The sequence below is a fragment of the Canis lupus genome, chromosome 35 (genome assembly GCF_048164855.1).
Source record: "Canis lupus baileyi chromosome 35, mCanLup2.hap1, whole genome shotgun sequence".
Taxonomy (NCBI): domain Eukaryota; kingdom Metazoa; phylum Chordata; class Mammalia; order Carnivora; family Canidae; genus Canis; species Canis lupus.
Window position 1 is genome coordinate 13582381 of NC_132872.1, and position 16020 is coordinate 13598400.

General features: G+C 36.1%; 1 protein-coding gene across 9 annotated transcripts in view; it reads left to right on the plus strand.

Annotated features, from left to right (window-relative positions):
* Positions 1 to 16020, plus strand: part of SPICE1 (spindle and centriole associated protein 1) — a 57674-nt gene that overhangs the window by 23897 nt on the left and 17757 nt on the right. For 8 of the 9 annotated variants that reach the window (XM_072811745.1, XM_072811752.1, XM_072811746.1 and 5 more), the window contains 4 exons: positions 10165 to 10301; positions 10513 to 10650; positions 11014 to 11279; positions 12632 to 12763. In XM_072811745.1, coding sequence (XP_072667846.1) covers positions 10165 to 10301; positions 10513 to 10650; positions 11014 to 11279; positions 12632 to 12763 — 673 coding nt within the window. The remainder of the gene's footprint in view (positions 1 to 10164; positions 10302 to 10512; positions 10651 to 11013; positions 11280 to 12631; positions 12764 to 16020) is intronic. The other variant, XM_072811751.1, reaches the window with a different exon arrangement.

Here is a 16020-nt window from a genome sequence, read left to right on the forward strand (position 1 = left end):
AATGATTTTTACGTGTTTATTTTCCACGTGAACTTTAATGTCAACATATCTAGCTTCATAAAAAAGGCTTATTGGTATTTTTGTTTTATTAATAAATCAAACTAGACAGAACTGACATCTTATTATATTGGGTTTTATTATCCAGAACAACGTTTTTCCGTTTGTTGGAGTCTACATTTTTGTTTTTGCAGAGTGTTTTAATGTTTTTCTTATATGGATTTTGCTCATTTCTTGTTAAGTTTATTCCTAAGTATTTAATGTGTGTTTTTTTGGGGGGTTATTCTTTTAAATGAGATCTTTTCTTCCATTACACCTAACTAGTTGTGTTTATGAAGTCAATTGATTTCATGTGTTATCTGGATATTCTGCTGCCTTACTGAATCTTGGTTGATTTGGTGTTAGCATATTGGTTTTCTAGAGTTTTCCAGGTATTCCATCATGTTTTCTGCTAATAGATATAGTTCTATGTATTTTCTAAATTTTATATCTCTAGTTGGTTTCTTTTGTATAATGTAGTAGCTATAGGACAGTATTAAATGAAAATGGAAATAATGAAGAAAAAAAAGTAGTGGAAATAGTGGGCATCTTTGTATTCCTGATCTGTGAAAATGAGCAATGTTTCCTCTTAAGTAAAGTGCTGGCTTCAGAATTGGGGGTTTTTCTTTTTTTGTTTTTGTTTTTTTAATCTAGTGCTAAGGAAATATCTGTCAATTCCTATTTTGAGTTCCTTTAAAATCAGGAAGGAGTGTTGACCTTTTCAGCATCTGTGGAGATAATCATATGAGTTTCCTGCTTAGATCTATTAATATGGTGCATTGGATTATGGATTTCCCAATATTGAACTATTCTCGCATTCCTGAGATAAATTTCACTTGGCCATTGTGTGTTGTTTTCATTATTGTGGTGTTGGATGTTGTTTGTTAATATTTTATTTAATATGTTTTCAATAATATTCATAAGTGATATTATCTATAGTTCTTTTAATATACAATATCAGGTTGAGGTAACAATATTATACTTGATTTCATGAGAAACATCTGGAAGATTTTCTAATTGTTTAAGTCCTAAGACAATTTCTAGTATTGGGACCATCTGTTTTTCAAAACGTTTGTAGAATTCCCCTGGGAAACATTTGAACATGGTGCTTTTTTTGTGGAGAAGTGTCATAATAACTTTATTTCTTTATGGAGAGTGGATTATTTAAGCTTTCTGTTTCTATTCAGGTCAATTTTGGTAAATTATATTTTCTTAGGAAAATTTAGGCTTATCAGTGTGTTTCCATAGAGTGCAAATAATCTCTATACTTCTAAAAAATGTCTTGCTTTAGTGTTTATCTCCCCCTCTTCATTTCTTTTTGTCCCCCCCCCCCCTTTTTTTTTTTAAGATTTTGTTTATTCATGAGAGACAGAGAGAGAGAGGCAGAGACACAGGCAGAGGGAGAATCGGGCTCCATGCAGGGAGCCTGACGTGGGACTCGATCCTGGGTCTCCAGGATCAGGCCCTGGGCTGAAGGCAGCGCTAAACTGCTGAGCCACCCAGGCTGCCCTGTCCTCCTTTTAAAAATTAGGTTAGTTAGTGGTTTTTCTATCTTATTAAATTTTCAAAGAACCAGACTTTTGATTTACTAGTTAGAGCTACTGTTTTTCTGATTTCTTCTTAACAATTTTCACTTATATCTTTATGTGCTTCTTTGTGCTTGCTTTTTGTTTACTTTGCTTTTTATACTATGCTTTCTTTTTCATTTGGAAATTTAATATATTTATTTTTGTACTTTATTTTTAATTGGTAAACAAGTTTAAGGTTCTGATTTTATGCTCATTACTGCATTAAATATGTAACATATATTCTAATATGTAGTGTTTTGTTATTTTAGAAATTAGGTAATTTCATTTTATATCTTTTCTTTTACCTAAGAGGTGTTTAATAGAAGGTTTTTTAAAAAAGGTTTCCAGATAGAAGAGCCTCATTTTTTTTAATTTCTAGTTTTATTACATTCAGAGTGTGGTTTATAATATTTCCACTTGTGGAACTTAATCATGTTTTCTTTGTGACCTAATATATGATTAAATTTTAGTGAATGTTCTTTTGTGTGCTTGAGAAGAAGATTATTCTATATTAATAAGGTATAAAGTTCTATATGCACAGCCATAGTAATTACTTCATTGATGATGTTTACTTCTGTGTCTTTACTTATTTTTGTCACAATCTTATATTGAGAGGAGTGTATTAAAGTCTCTGTTAGTGTGTTTCTATTTTTCTTTGCATTTGATGTTTAAGTATATTTGATTCTGTTTGGAGTTAAATACCTCCATCCTTATACAGGTGATTGGTGTGCTTTTTGGTACATGGATATCCATAAGTATTGTTTCTTCATTATGAATTATGGCTTTAGCATTATAAAGTATCCTTTGTCACATTTAATGCCTTTTGGCTTCAGTTCTACTTTTTTGATATCAGGAATGAAACCTCTGCCTTCTTGTTTCTAATTGCCTGGTTCATCTTTGTTCATTCTTTTATTTTAACTTTTCTGAATGACTGTGTACTGAGTCTATCTTTTGTATTCAACATAGAGTGGATCTTGCCTTTTTAGCCAGTTTGAAAATCTTTTTTTTTTTTTAATTGGTGAAGTAAGCTTGTAATATTCTTGATATGTTTGATGACAGCTTTGTCATATTTTATTGTTCTATGTGTATTATACTATAATTACAGTTTTCCTTCTCCATGTGATGCCTTCTCTGTTCTCTTAAAAATTTCTTTTGGTATTAGGAAGTTTGTAATTTTGTTGTGTTTGGTTGCCTTTGTATCTACCTTCTATAGAGCCTTTTAGTTCCCTGTTTTCTTTAACCTTTTATTCTCAAGTGTATTGGCTTTAAATGGTGTGTTTGATTTCCACTTATTTTCTATGCAATAAATAATTTTTTTTTGCAATAAATAATTTATTCTATATTCTCATTCTTTCCTTTTTCTCTCTGACCTTCTCTTTTAGCTTCATTTTTTTTTTTGCTTTTACAGGACACAAAACATTTACATGTTATTCTTCCCTGTGTATTGCCATTTTTGTTTTAGTCTCAGAGCTACAGTTAAATATATTAAATGCTCATCATCAGTTCTCTTATGATGTTTCCCTAGTTAACAACTCTTTTGTTTGGATCTCTTAGACAAAGCATATGCTGTAGGGTTTGTGAGTTCTATTCTTTGAGTTCTTAAATGCTTCAGAGTTTTTCTATAGCCTTGATATATGAAGGACAGCTTGGCTGGATATAAAATCTTTGATTGATACTTAGTTTCCTTAACTTTCTTGACAATGCTTCTCCACTCTTGGCTTACTTTGAATGTTGCTTTGAGGGGTGCCTGGGTGGCTCAGTCAGTTAAATGTCTGCCTTTGGTTCAGGTCATGATCCCAGGGCCCCAGGATTGAGCCCCACTTTGGGCTCTCTGCTCACCAAGGAACCTGTTTCTCCCTCTCCCTCTGCCTGCCTCTCCCCCCTGTTTGCTTGCTTGCTCTCTCTCTCTCTCTGTTAAATAAATAAATGAATAGAATCTTTAAAAAAAATGAATGTTACTTTGACAAGTCTGATGCTAGAATAATTTTCTTGCCCTTATAAGTCATTTGGCATTTTTATGTATTGATTTCCTTTATATTTAAAATTTATTTTTTTATCTTTAAAATTTAAATATTGCTAAACTGTGTCTTTGAGTTTACCTTTCCAGCTCAGTTTTTCTAACATAGTTCGCTTTTTTTGTGTATAGATACAGTTCTTTTCTTTCTTTCCTTTTTTTTTTCTGAAAGTGTTCCTGGGTTCTAGTTTCAGTATTAGTTTGATATCATTATTTTTTTTCTTTTTCAGAGACTCCTTTTATATACATAAAAGTGATGTTTCTTGTTTTCTATTTCAGTACTTTCTAACCTATTTTATTCCTTTTTTGTATTTTTTTGTAATTCTTCAATCTTCCTTATTAATTGTTTATTTAACAATTATCCATTGGACATATTGTAATTTAATCTTTATTTCTGAGTTTTCCTTTTTCTTTGTATTCTTTCCTGAAATCAATCAATTCTTATTTTGTTTCTTCCTTGGTTTTGTCGATATCAGGTCTTAGTTTTGGAACTTCTGATTCAAGATATGTATCTCCAAATGCTTATTTAAGTATATTTAATTCCATTTAAAGTGTTTTGTTATGATTTTCTTCTGCTTTTTCTTGGGAGGGGAGGATTTTTTTTTTTTTTTTTTTTTTTTTTTTTTGAGAGAGACAGAGAAAGAGAGTAAGCAGGGGAAGGGGCAGAGGGAGATGGATAAACAGACTCCCTCCTGAGCTTGGAGCCCATCATGGGGCTCAATTCCAGGACTCTGAGATGATCACCTGAGCCAAAGTCAGACACCTAATCAACTGAGCCACCCTGGCATCCTGGGAGGGGAGAAATTTTTTTAGATGGAATATTTCAATTAAATTTTTATTTTGTTATATTGTCTTTGTGTGGATATAGACTATTTTAGTTTGTATATTTTGTGGAGAGGTTTGGGAGTTCGAATTAGATCTCTCAATTATAGTGAAGCACAGTTATTTTAATGGATGCTTTTTTTTTTTTAATCAGCAAGTGAAAGTTGGTTTGTCCTCCAATAAAGTTCTTTTTTGTCTCCCTAGTTAAGCATATTAAGATAATACACTTTTTTTTTTTTTTTCTTTTTGCCTTCAGCACTCAGCCTCCTAAGAACTCTTCTTTCTTCCTGTTCACATCAAGAAGTGATGCCTTTCCAAGACCTACTACCTTGGGTTCTACACATTTCTTGGTAGTATTGTGACTGCTCAGGGTTGGGGTTTTTTGGTTCTTGTTTTGTTTTGTTTTTTCCTTCCTTTTTAAGTATTTGCATACTTAGAGTGGACTTTTTTTTTTTTTTTTTTTTTCTGGAGGTGATTTTGTCACCATTAGGCTCTCTGCTTTCTCCTTTGTGTAGTCATTTTCAATTGCCTTTACTCCCTGCTAGGGCTTCTGACAGGAGCTCAAGAAGTATCTTTGCTGGAATTTAGTGTGTATTTTTCTACTTGTAGGTAATTTGAAGTTAGTAGTAGTCTCTGTCTTCCACTAATGTAGAAGGTGTGGGGGTATGTGTTATGTGTTATTCATGCTCTTCTTGTTACTCTGTCTAGTGGGTTTTGGAGGATGTATAGAATGATTCAAATTTAGCTGGTCACTATTTCCTTTTTTTTTTTTTTTAAGATTTTATGTATTTATTCATGAGAGATACAGAGAGAGAGAGAGGCAGAGACATAGGCAGAGAGAGAAACAGACTCCATGCAGGGAGCCTGATATGGGACTTGATCGCAGGACTCCAGGATCACACCCTGAGCTGAAGGCAGACACTCAACTGCTGAGCCACCCAGGTGTCCCTGGTCACTATTTCCTTAAGGACATTTGGAAACATATATCATCTTTTAAGCATCTTTTCTTTCAGAACTGGAATATAACTAATCTTGTGCAAAATTGTTTTTATTCTTTACATTTGAATCAAAAATTTTTTTTTAAATTTGGTCAGGCAAGGTTAGTTTTCTCTCATTAGTTGTGTGAATAGGTGGTTTCTAGTTTTTGAATTCCTCAAGTCTCAAAATGTTACTTGTTAACTATTAAACATGACGTATCAGAAGATGCATTAGACTTGGGATCTGGAGGCTAAGCCTTTGATTATTTAATACTTAGATATATCTGAAATAGGTCTTTATTTCCTCACTTATAAAATATGAGGGGTAGAACATATGATCTCTAAGGTGCCTTCTAGTTTCAAAATTTCTATGAATATATGTTCCCATGTGACCTAAAACAAATTTATTCTCTCACAGTTCTGGAAGCAGGAAATCTGAAATCAGTTTCACTGGACCAAAATCAAGTTTTTGGCAAGGCTGCGCTTCCTCCAGAGGCTCTAGAGAATCTGCTCTTTGCCTCTTGCAGGTTTTGATGGCTGCTGGTCTTCCTTGGCTTGTGACAGCTGCATCATTATAATCTCTACCTCTATCTTCACATCACCTTCCCCCTTCTGTATGTTAAAGTCTTCCTTTGCCTCATTTATTTATTTATTTATTTATTTATTTATTTATTTATTTATTTATTTATGATAGTCACACAGAGAGAGAGAGAGGCAGAGACATAGGCAGAGGGAGAAGCAGGCTCCATGCACCTGGAAGCCCGACGTGGGATTCGATCCCGGGTCTCCAGGATCGCGCCCTGGGCCAAAGGCAGGCGCTAAACCGCTGTGCCACCCAGGGATCCCCTTTGCCTCTCTTTTTATAAAAATATGTATGATCACATTTAGGGCCCTCCCAGGATAACTCCAGATCCCGATATCCTTAACTTAATCATACCTGCAAAGACCCCTTTTGGACATTTATTGGGTCCAGGGCTTAGAACATGGACGTATCTTCAGGTCCTACCACAGTTCACCCAGTGGCCCACATGCAAAATTTATATTCATCCCCATTCCAGTATTCCCCAGTTTCTCAGCAGGAACTCAAGTTCAAAAATCTCATCTAAATGTCATCAGCCCAAACCAAATCTTATCATCTCAAGCAGGTATGGGTAAGCTCTGAATAAGATCTATCCTGGGCCATATTCCTCTACGTATGATCCTTTAGAATTAGAAAACAAATTACCTGCTTTGAAAATGCAATGATGGAACAACCATAGTGTAATAATTATAGATATTCCCATTTGAAAATACAAGGAAGAAAGGGGTCACCAGTCCTAAGTACCTTTGAAACCTTAGCAGGGTTGGGATGCCTGGGTGGCTCAGCGGTTGAGCATCTGCCTTTAGCTCAAGGTGTGATCCCAGAGTTCCGGGATGGAGTCCCACATCAGGCTCCTCATGGAGAGCCTGCATCTCCCTCTGCCTATGTCTCTGCCTCTCTCTCTGTGTCTCTCATGAATAAATAAAATCTAAAAAAAAAAAAAAAAAAAAAAAGAAATCCAGCAGGGCAAATTCTATTAGGCTTCCAAGCCTGGTAATAATCTTCTCTGGCTTAAGGCTTCACCCTTTGGGCCCATGGCTCCATCCTTTGTGCCTGTGGCTCTGGCCTTAGCCTCTGTACCTGTGGATTTGGCCTCTGTATCTTCAGCTCTGGCTTGAAGTCATTCTTCCTTTTCCTTGAAGTCCATCTTTACAGCTGAGTAATTTAATCAACCTGTTGGCTGACTGTAGAATTTTGGGAATCTGACTTGTCCTTCATTTTATCCTATTTCTGTCTCTTTCAGTCCAAGCTAGCATTATTTCTGCTGGTATAACATTCTCAAAAGATCTTATGGGGGGCAGCCCGGGTGGCTTAGCAGTTTAGCACCACCTTCAGTCCAGAGCCTGATCCTGGAGCCCCGGGATCCAGTCCCATGTTGGGCTCCCTGCATGGAGCCTGCTTCTCCCTCTGCCTGTGTCTCTGCCTCTCTCTCTTTGTGTGTGTCTCATGAATAAATGAATAAAATCTTAAAAAAAAAAAGACAGGAAAAAAAAAAGACCTTATGGGTATCCTTTGTATGTTGTATGCCATTAGATAGGAGGCCCTCCAGAGATCTTCCTTGGATAATCCCATCTATGTTGCTGGTTTGTGCTGAGATCATTGAGGGGATCCATGAATCAGATGCCTAATCTCTTCAGACTAGCAAAACACTGTCTAGCCATACACTTGTTCTTCTCTCCAGAGCATGCTTTCCTAACAGTGTCTCCTAATTTGAGCATCTTTTGCATTCTGAGCAGGCTGAAAATTTCCCAAATCATCAAGTTCTGGGTCCTTTGGCTTAGTAAGTTCTTCCCGCAATGTAGCTCTTTCCTCCTGCATTTCACTCTAAGCAGCAGTAAGAAAGTGCACTTCACCTTCAACACTGGGTTTGGAAAAATCTCCACAGCTAAATATCCCACGTTCATTGCTTACAAGTTTTTTCAACACAACTCAGCTAAGTTTTCTGCCAGTTTGTAAGAAGGGTTGCCTTTCTTCCAGTTTCCAATAACATATTTCTCATTTTCTCCTGAGCCCTCATCTTTAATAGTCATATTTCTACCAGTGTTCCGTTTATGTCGATAGAGGCTTTCTCTACCATGCTCCTCACTTCCTCCTGAGTTCTCAGTGGAAGAGTCTGTGACATCCATATTTCTACCAATAGCCTATTTAAATATATATTTTTTAATATTCACCTAAATTTTTTCTAATAACAACCAAAAAATTCTTCCATCCTCACCCATTATCAAATTTCAGAGCTTCTTTCACATTTTTAGATAGTTTGTTACTCTAGCCCCTCATATCTAGGTACCAGAGTGTATATATTAGTTTTCTGTGGCTACTATAACAAATTACCACAAACCTAATGACTTAAAACAGAAATTTATTCTCTCACAGTTCTGGAGGCCAGAAATCTGAAATCAGTTTTACTAGACAGAAATGAAGGTATTGATAGGGCCTCATTCCATCTGGGTATTATAGGGGAAAATCCATTTCTTGCCTCTTCCAGCTTTTGGTGGCTGCTGGCCTTTCTTGGCTTGAGTTCACGTAACTCCCGTCTCTGCCTCTATCATCACAACACCTTCTCCCTCTGGTGTGTGTGTCAGAATCTCTTTATGTTTCCCTCTTAGAAGGATGCACTTAATTGCATTTAGGGCCCACTCAGATAATCTAAGGTTAGATAATCTCTTTATCTCAACATTCTTCCTAACGTAATCATATCTACAAAGTCCCTTTTTAGTCAGATACGGTAACATTCATAGGTTCCAGGGATTTGGTTGTATCTTTTGGGAGGCTGTTCTTAAACCTGTCTTACGTAGCACTGTATTATTTTTCTTGTTGTCGCATAACTTGACTCTTAAAAGTATAAACATTAGAGACAGTAATGTAAATTCAGACTGGTTTGGATTTTCCTAACTTGTACGGAAATCTCATTACAATACTCTTCTTAGGATTTATCCTGAAGGTTGGATTTTGAACTAACACTGTTTTAGAGAGGATTCTTTCTGATGCATTGGATGATGCATCTGATGAATGGATTGTGTTATAGGCTTTTTGCTAAATATATTTTGTAGCAGCTAATGTGCAATGTGCTATCCATAATTTGCTCGAAAGCAACTCCCTTAGGCTGAGCTTTGTGGAGCCACCAAATAAGATTTTCCCTTTCCTCTTTTTTTTTTTTTATAACAGCTGTATTGATTTATAGTTTACATACTATATACAATCCACCCATTTAAAGTATAATATTCAGTGATTTCAGTATATGCAGAGTTATACAACCTATAGTCAATTTTAGAACATTTTCATTACCCAAAAGAAACCCCATACCCTTTAATAACCAAACTCCATCTCCTCCCAAGCCCTTCAGCCCTATCCAATCTGTTAATCTATTTTCTGTCTCTATAAATTTGCCTATTCTGGGCATTTCATATATATAGAATCATTCAGTATGTGGTCTTTTGTGTCTGGTGTCTGTCACTTGATATGTTCTCAAGATTCATCCATGTTGTAGCACATATCTCCACTTCATTCCTTTTTATGGTTGTATGGATGTAGTACATTTTACTTCTCCACTCATCAGTTGGTGGGCATCTGGGTTGTTTCAGCTTTTGTGTTACCTGCCTTTTTTAACTCTCAGTCCAATTGAGAAATAGACAAGGGAATCAGGTGTTGGAGATTAAAATATCAGCCTTATCAATGATAAAGATGATTATAGCAAAAGGCTTAGTTCTTTAACTCCCTATATGCAGATCTTCCTCCCATTCCTTCTCCCTGCTCCCAGAGACTCAGGGCAGAGTCTGCTCCTGTCACTTTACTTCAGGGATGAGCAGAGACTGTGTTCTGAGGATGGCCTTCTTCACAGGAGAGAGAAACCAGAAAGGACCAAGCCATGTACTTTCTCTGGGAGAGAGAGAGGAGAATGGGGTCCATACTGCAAAACTTCAGAAAGGGCAAATTGCTCCTGTGATTAGGAGCCAGAGTAGATAGGAAACTGGGAGGAAGATGGAATGATTTCTTCTAACACTAAGAAGTCTGGCATTTTAGCTTTCTGTCTTAACAGCTAAAGCAAAATATATTTTTCTTTGATTATGAATTATTAAAAGTGCCACCAGTCAAACATGTAAACAGTTGAACAGTTTAAATGAGAGCATTTATTAATTCTAAAATAGCTTGTTGTCCCATAATTGATAGGCTTCTCCACCAACTAAAGGAAGATAATTCTGAGTTAATTAATAAGCTGTGGACTGATATTCAGCAGAAAATAGCAGCACAGTCACAAACCCCTTCAGGAACTCCATCACCTGCCCCTCCATCAGGAGAACAAAAAGGTTTGTTCCTCCATTGTCTTATTTTGCAGGAAATAGTGACTTGTTTTATTATGTTGTTTCTTAAATATAGTAATTTTTAAAGGAGTATTATTTGAGTTTTGACTGACTTTACCAAATTGTATACTACTGATTGATCTATTAATTGAAATGCTTTAAACTTTTTTTGTTGTTCATTTGAGAGTCTTTTGGAAATATACATATATTTTTTCAGCTGCTCTGAATGCTACTGGTGCTGTCAAGAGAATCCATACCAGGGTTCAATCTGAAGAATCTACTGCAGCTCTAGACTCAAGCTATGTTGTCGGACAAGTGCTGAACTCAAGGAAGCAAAAACAGTTGTTAAATAAAGGTTCAGTCCCTTAATTTACAAAGATGAATTATTAAACACGTAACTTGATACAGCTTGCTTAATCTCTTAATAGAGTTTTTTTCCTTAAACTCATCCATTTGGAGCCAACTAATTAAGGCTTTGTTGAACAGTATCTAAGAAATGCCTCAAAATACAACAATGTAACTCTATAAAAAATCCTTCTAATACATTCATTATAGATAGTGTAAACCTGATTTAAACTGTATGAATTCTTTTGTGAGAAAATGGTGATAATTTCTATAAAAAGCTTTTATAAACTGAATAACAGTCAATGATTTTTCTAGTAGCTTGCTGGCATAATTTTTCCTGGTCTTCTAATAGAATGACTTCTGTTATTCTCAGTGAAAAGAAAACCGGATTCACATTCTTCTTCCAAGCAAAAGAAGAACACATTAACAGCTAGCACAGCCTCTACCGACTTACCAAATAGCAATAATTCCAGCCTGGATGTCCTCAAACACATGATAAATGAGGTGGAACATGAAATGGAAGAATATGAACGGTGGACAGGACGTGAGGTCAGGGGACTGCAGAGTAGTCAGGGTCTTACAGGCTTCACTTTGTCACTGGTGGGCTCCCTGTGTCGCCTGGTTCGGTACCTTAAAGAGGTAAGAGCAAGAAGTTATTAGAGTCTCTTCTTCAGAGTGGTGGTAGAAAATTTTTTTTTCCCTCTACACTTAGTTTATTGCAATTTCCAAATGAAATATCATCAAATTCAAATAGATTTGTATAAAATACCTCAGTTTTAGATTATCTGCAGTAAAATTTTCTCCTCTTAATTTTCCTCTACATGCTGATTTATATATCATCAATTATAAATGATGTTGATTTTAATATGTTGATTTTAATTCATAAAATATAATTAGTAATGTAAATCTACTATAAATTAAGTTGTGTCTTATGCTGACATTGGATATTATGGCTTGCAGTATTAAATTCAGTAGTACTGTTAAGTTTGTCCTCACTCTTGCTTTTCTCAGTTTCCTACTCCCACTGTGGTTCAGTTTGGAAAGTGGCATGCCTGCAATCTAGACACAGACTGGAAAAATTCTTCATATTATCCGTGTGGCTACTTGGGCTTTGTCTGAAGTGGGAGATCTTTTGTTGCTGTGAAAATAATTTATAAGAGAAGCAAGAATTGTTTCTTTAATTCATCAGTGAATAATCAGTCTTCAGAATGCTGTGGAATTAGAGTTAGCTATACATTTCATCTTTCAAAAATCATTTAAACTGTTATTTACTTTTTATATATTTAAATTTGTTAAATACAACAAAAAATGTTCAAGGAAATTTTATTATTAAAGTAGTTGATTCATCACTCTAATTCAGATGTTTCAATTTCTCTGGAGCTATCTTCCTAAAATTACTTTTTAGTGAAATATTTATTGTACTATCAGACTTATGAAAGTCTTACCTTTCTTCTGCCCTTAAGTTAGGAGTCTCCAGAAGTGTACTTTTGGCTCTCCGAAGGTATTACAGGTTTAGTAGCATCTGCTGATCACCATTCACATGGTATGAAATTCAAAGAAACAGAGGGATATAGATAAAAATTCTGATTCTTACCCTTAATTTCCATTTAACTGGTTTGCTTCCTTGTAGCCAGCTATCATTACCAGATATGAGTGTATTCTTCTAGAGATACTCTGTGTGTATTCAAACAATATGTATATGTACTTCCCTCTACTTTATTCTACAAAAATTGTATTTACTTCTGTATACCATTTTGTTTATTGTGTTCTATGTAAAGAAGGGAAAAGGACACAGCATTTCATTTTAATGAAATATAAAGCTTTTAATACAAATGTGTAATTCTCATTACTGTCACAATATACTTGGTAAGTATTATTTTCTTTGACGGCTTTGAGTAGAAACTCTTAGTTTTCAGTATTTGATGCTTTTGATGGGAGTTTATTTTTGAGAGTTTTATTGATGCAAGTTGACTTTTTTTTTTTTTTTGTAGAGTGAGCTCCAGCTGCGTAAAGAAGTAGAGACAAGGCACCAACTGGAACAAATGTTAGGTGATCATCGAGAGCTCATTGATGCTCTTACAGCTGAAATTCTTTTTCTTAGAGAAGAAAATACTGCTACCCAGGTACTTAGAGGAAATCCCAAACTTTTCTTTTCTTCCTTTTTTTTTTTTTTTTTAAAGATTTTATTTATTTATGAGAGGCACAGAGAGAGAGATAGAGAGAGAGAGGCAGAGACACAGGCAAAGGGAGAAGCAGGCTCCATGCAGGGAGCCCAATGTGGGACTCGATTCCGGGTCCCCGGAATCATGCCCTGAGCTGAAAGCGGTGCTAAACCGCTGAGCTACCCGGGCTGCCCAATCCCAAACTTTTCTATGTTTAGTAGAATAAAACATTTTTAAGAATATATAAGATTCTCCTTTAGTTGTCGTTGGTTAAGTTGTGCTAATGTGATTACTTATTACTTCCTTATTATCATCAATGGTAGCTTTTCCTGAACATTTATTATACTGGAGGTACGATAGTAGAAACTTGGACTACAAATAGAATATAGAATATGTCTACTAAGGGGATCCCTATATCAGCGGTTTAGCGTCTGCCTTTGGCCCAGGGCATGATCCTGGAGTCCTGGGATCGAGTCCCACATCGGGCTCCCTGCATGGAGCCTGCTTCTTCCTCTGCCTGTGTCTCTGCCTCTCTCTCTCTCTCTCTCTCTGTGTCTCTCATGAATAAATAAATAAAATCTTTGAAAAAAAATATGTCTACTATCATTAAGAAACATACTATTTAGTGGAGCAGAGAGAATCCACATTTAAATGGTAACTACCAATATTATAGTAGTTTATCCAAAATAAATGAATGAAATAAATAAGTGAAATAAATGTTGTGATAGCTACTTTTAACTTCAAAACAGCAGAGGATACCATTTAGGAAGCTTCCTGTAATCATATGCCATTTAAAATTGCTTGCAGTATCTTCATATTTATCAGATAAGTCCTCTTTGCTGCTTGTCTGGATAATTGCTCCCTTTTTTTCTTTTCTTTTTTTTAAACATACACAGTATTATTTCTAGAAACTAATCTTACTGCCTCAGTACTTCATTAATTATTGTTTATTTGTGCCCTTTTGGTACTCTCTGGATATTGCTCTCATTGCGCTTACACATACATATATATCTGTTTTCAAGACTGAGCTGTTTGAGGGTTTTAGTCATCTCTGTTCTCCAGTGATGGTTATTATTACTTTTATTTATCAGTCAAAATACATTGGAAAAGCAATAGTTAGTAGGCAAGTTGTGTTGTATAAATGGACCCTAGATATAAGACATGCAATTTTTTATTGATCTATATGGTTCACATAGCATTTAATTCATCCTTTTAAAGTGTACAATTCAATTGTCTTCAGTATATTCAGAGTTATGCACCAGCACAACAATTATCTAATTCCAGAATGTTTTCTTCACCCCAAGGAGAAACCCCAAACTTGTTAGCAGTCGCTCTTCATTCTTTCCTCCCTTTAGCCCCTGGCAATTACAAATCTACTTTGTGTTTTTATAGATATGCTGAATGTGGATATTTCATATAAATGGAATCATGCAATATGTGATCTTTTCTGTCTGATTTCTTTCACTTATCATAAAGTTTTCAGGGCTTAACTATGTTGTAGCAGGTGTGAGTGCCTCATTCCTTTTTATTGTCCACTAATATTCTCTTATATGGTCTATACCTCGTTTTATCCATTCATCAACTGATGAATATTTGAGTTGTTTCTGCCTTTTTGCGTATTATGAATGAATGATGCTGTTATGAATACTCATGTACAAGTATTTGTGTGAACATAGGCTTTCAATTCTCTTAGGGAGATGAGCAGTTTTAAAATGTACTAATTGGCCCAACAACTATTGATTTGGGCCTGGCACTGTTCTTGGTGTAGAAGATACAGTAGTGAACAAAGAAGAAATCTTTGGCCTCATGGAGCTTATATTCTAAATAAACCCTAAAAAAAAAAAAAAAGTGAAGTACATTGTAAGTTGGATGGTGATATGTACTGTAAAGAATAAAGTGGGTAAGAGACTTAGGAAGTACCTAGGGTGGGGAATTGTAATTGTAATTGGGATGGGCCATGCCTGTTTGAGGAGGAGACATTTGAGCCAAGCCCTGAAGAAGGTGAGGAAGTGAGTGTGCAGAGAGCTAAGAGAAGAGCAGTGCAGGCAGAACAGCAGGTGCAAAGGTCTTGAAGTGGGAGCATGTTTGTTGAGCTCAAAAACCACTGTATTAGAACGTGGGAGAGGGAGAAGAGTAGTAGACAAGAGCCGATAGATAAGTCGGGTCATTGGGCATACAGGCCCAATGGGGAAGGATTTCGGCTTTAATGCTGGATAAGAAGGGAGACCACCGAAGGGTTTTGAGGAGAGAAGAGATGTGATGTCATTTAGGTGGTGGCTGTGTGGAGACTAGATCGGAGATCACCTCCCTTTCTCAGTTCATGGTGCCTTTTAGTATCTCAAGACGCCTCTAGGCCAAAAGAAATACCTAATGGTTTTGTTTATTAAGTAGTTAGGTTCAAATGACTTAGTTAAGTATTTAAGTCTTAACAACTTAAATGATGTTTGAAAATACCAAAATATCAATATTGATAGAAAAAGTTCATCTTTATTCATGATTAAATAATTATTATTAATGGGATATGTATCGCTGTTGGGTACTGTATAGCTTCTCAAAGATTGGAATCAGAGAGGTAAGATAGTGGAGGAGTCAGGCTACCCTGAGCTTGCCTCCTCCCTTGAACTCAGCTAGATAAATATCAAATCATTCTGAACACCTAAGAAATTGATTAGAACTTAGAGAGCAAAGGTCGTTCTTAGAAGAATGACCTGTGTAAGGTAGGAACTGCAGAGTTTATTCATGGGAGGAAAGAGCCTGTGTGTGCTCAAAGGAGGGAGCCCTGACTACAGGGGCTGTAGAAAAAGAGAAGGAGGAGAGAGAGAAATGGGGCTGGGGTGGAGGGTGGGGGAGAAAGAGTGGAAACACATGCAGGAGACTGCACAAGAAAACTATTCTGCAAAACCATTGATAGAAAGGAGAAGGTTATAGTACTGCCAGTTTTCTATAAATAGCAGAGCACAGATTCTGAAGTTTCAGAGGTCTGAGACATTGCAGATTTGTGTCTGGGGAGCTGACCAAGTGCTCTGATGGGAGAGCAGAGCTGAGCCCCAGCAGGGGACAGTCTGAGGATCCCCAGTGTCACATGGGGAGAAATGGTTCCCCTGCCTGGAGTGCATTTAGTAAAATGATAGGGCCTTTCCATGGGTACGTGACCCTGTAGGCACCATGGAGCTGTCTCACTCACCAGTATAGGATCAAAGAGCCGACAGAGGGCTGCA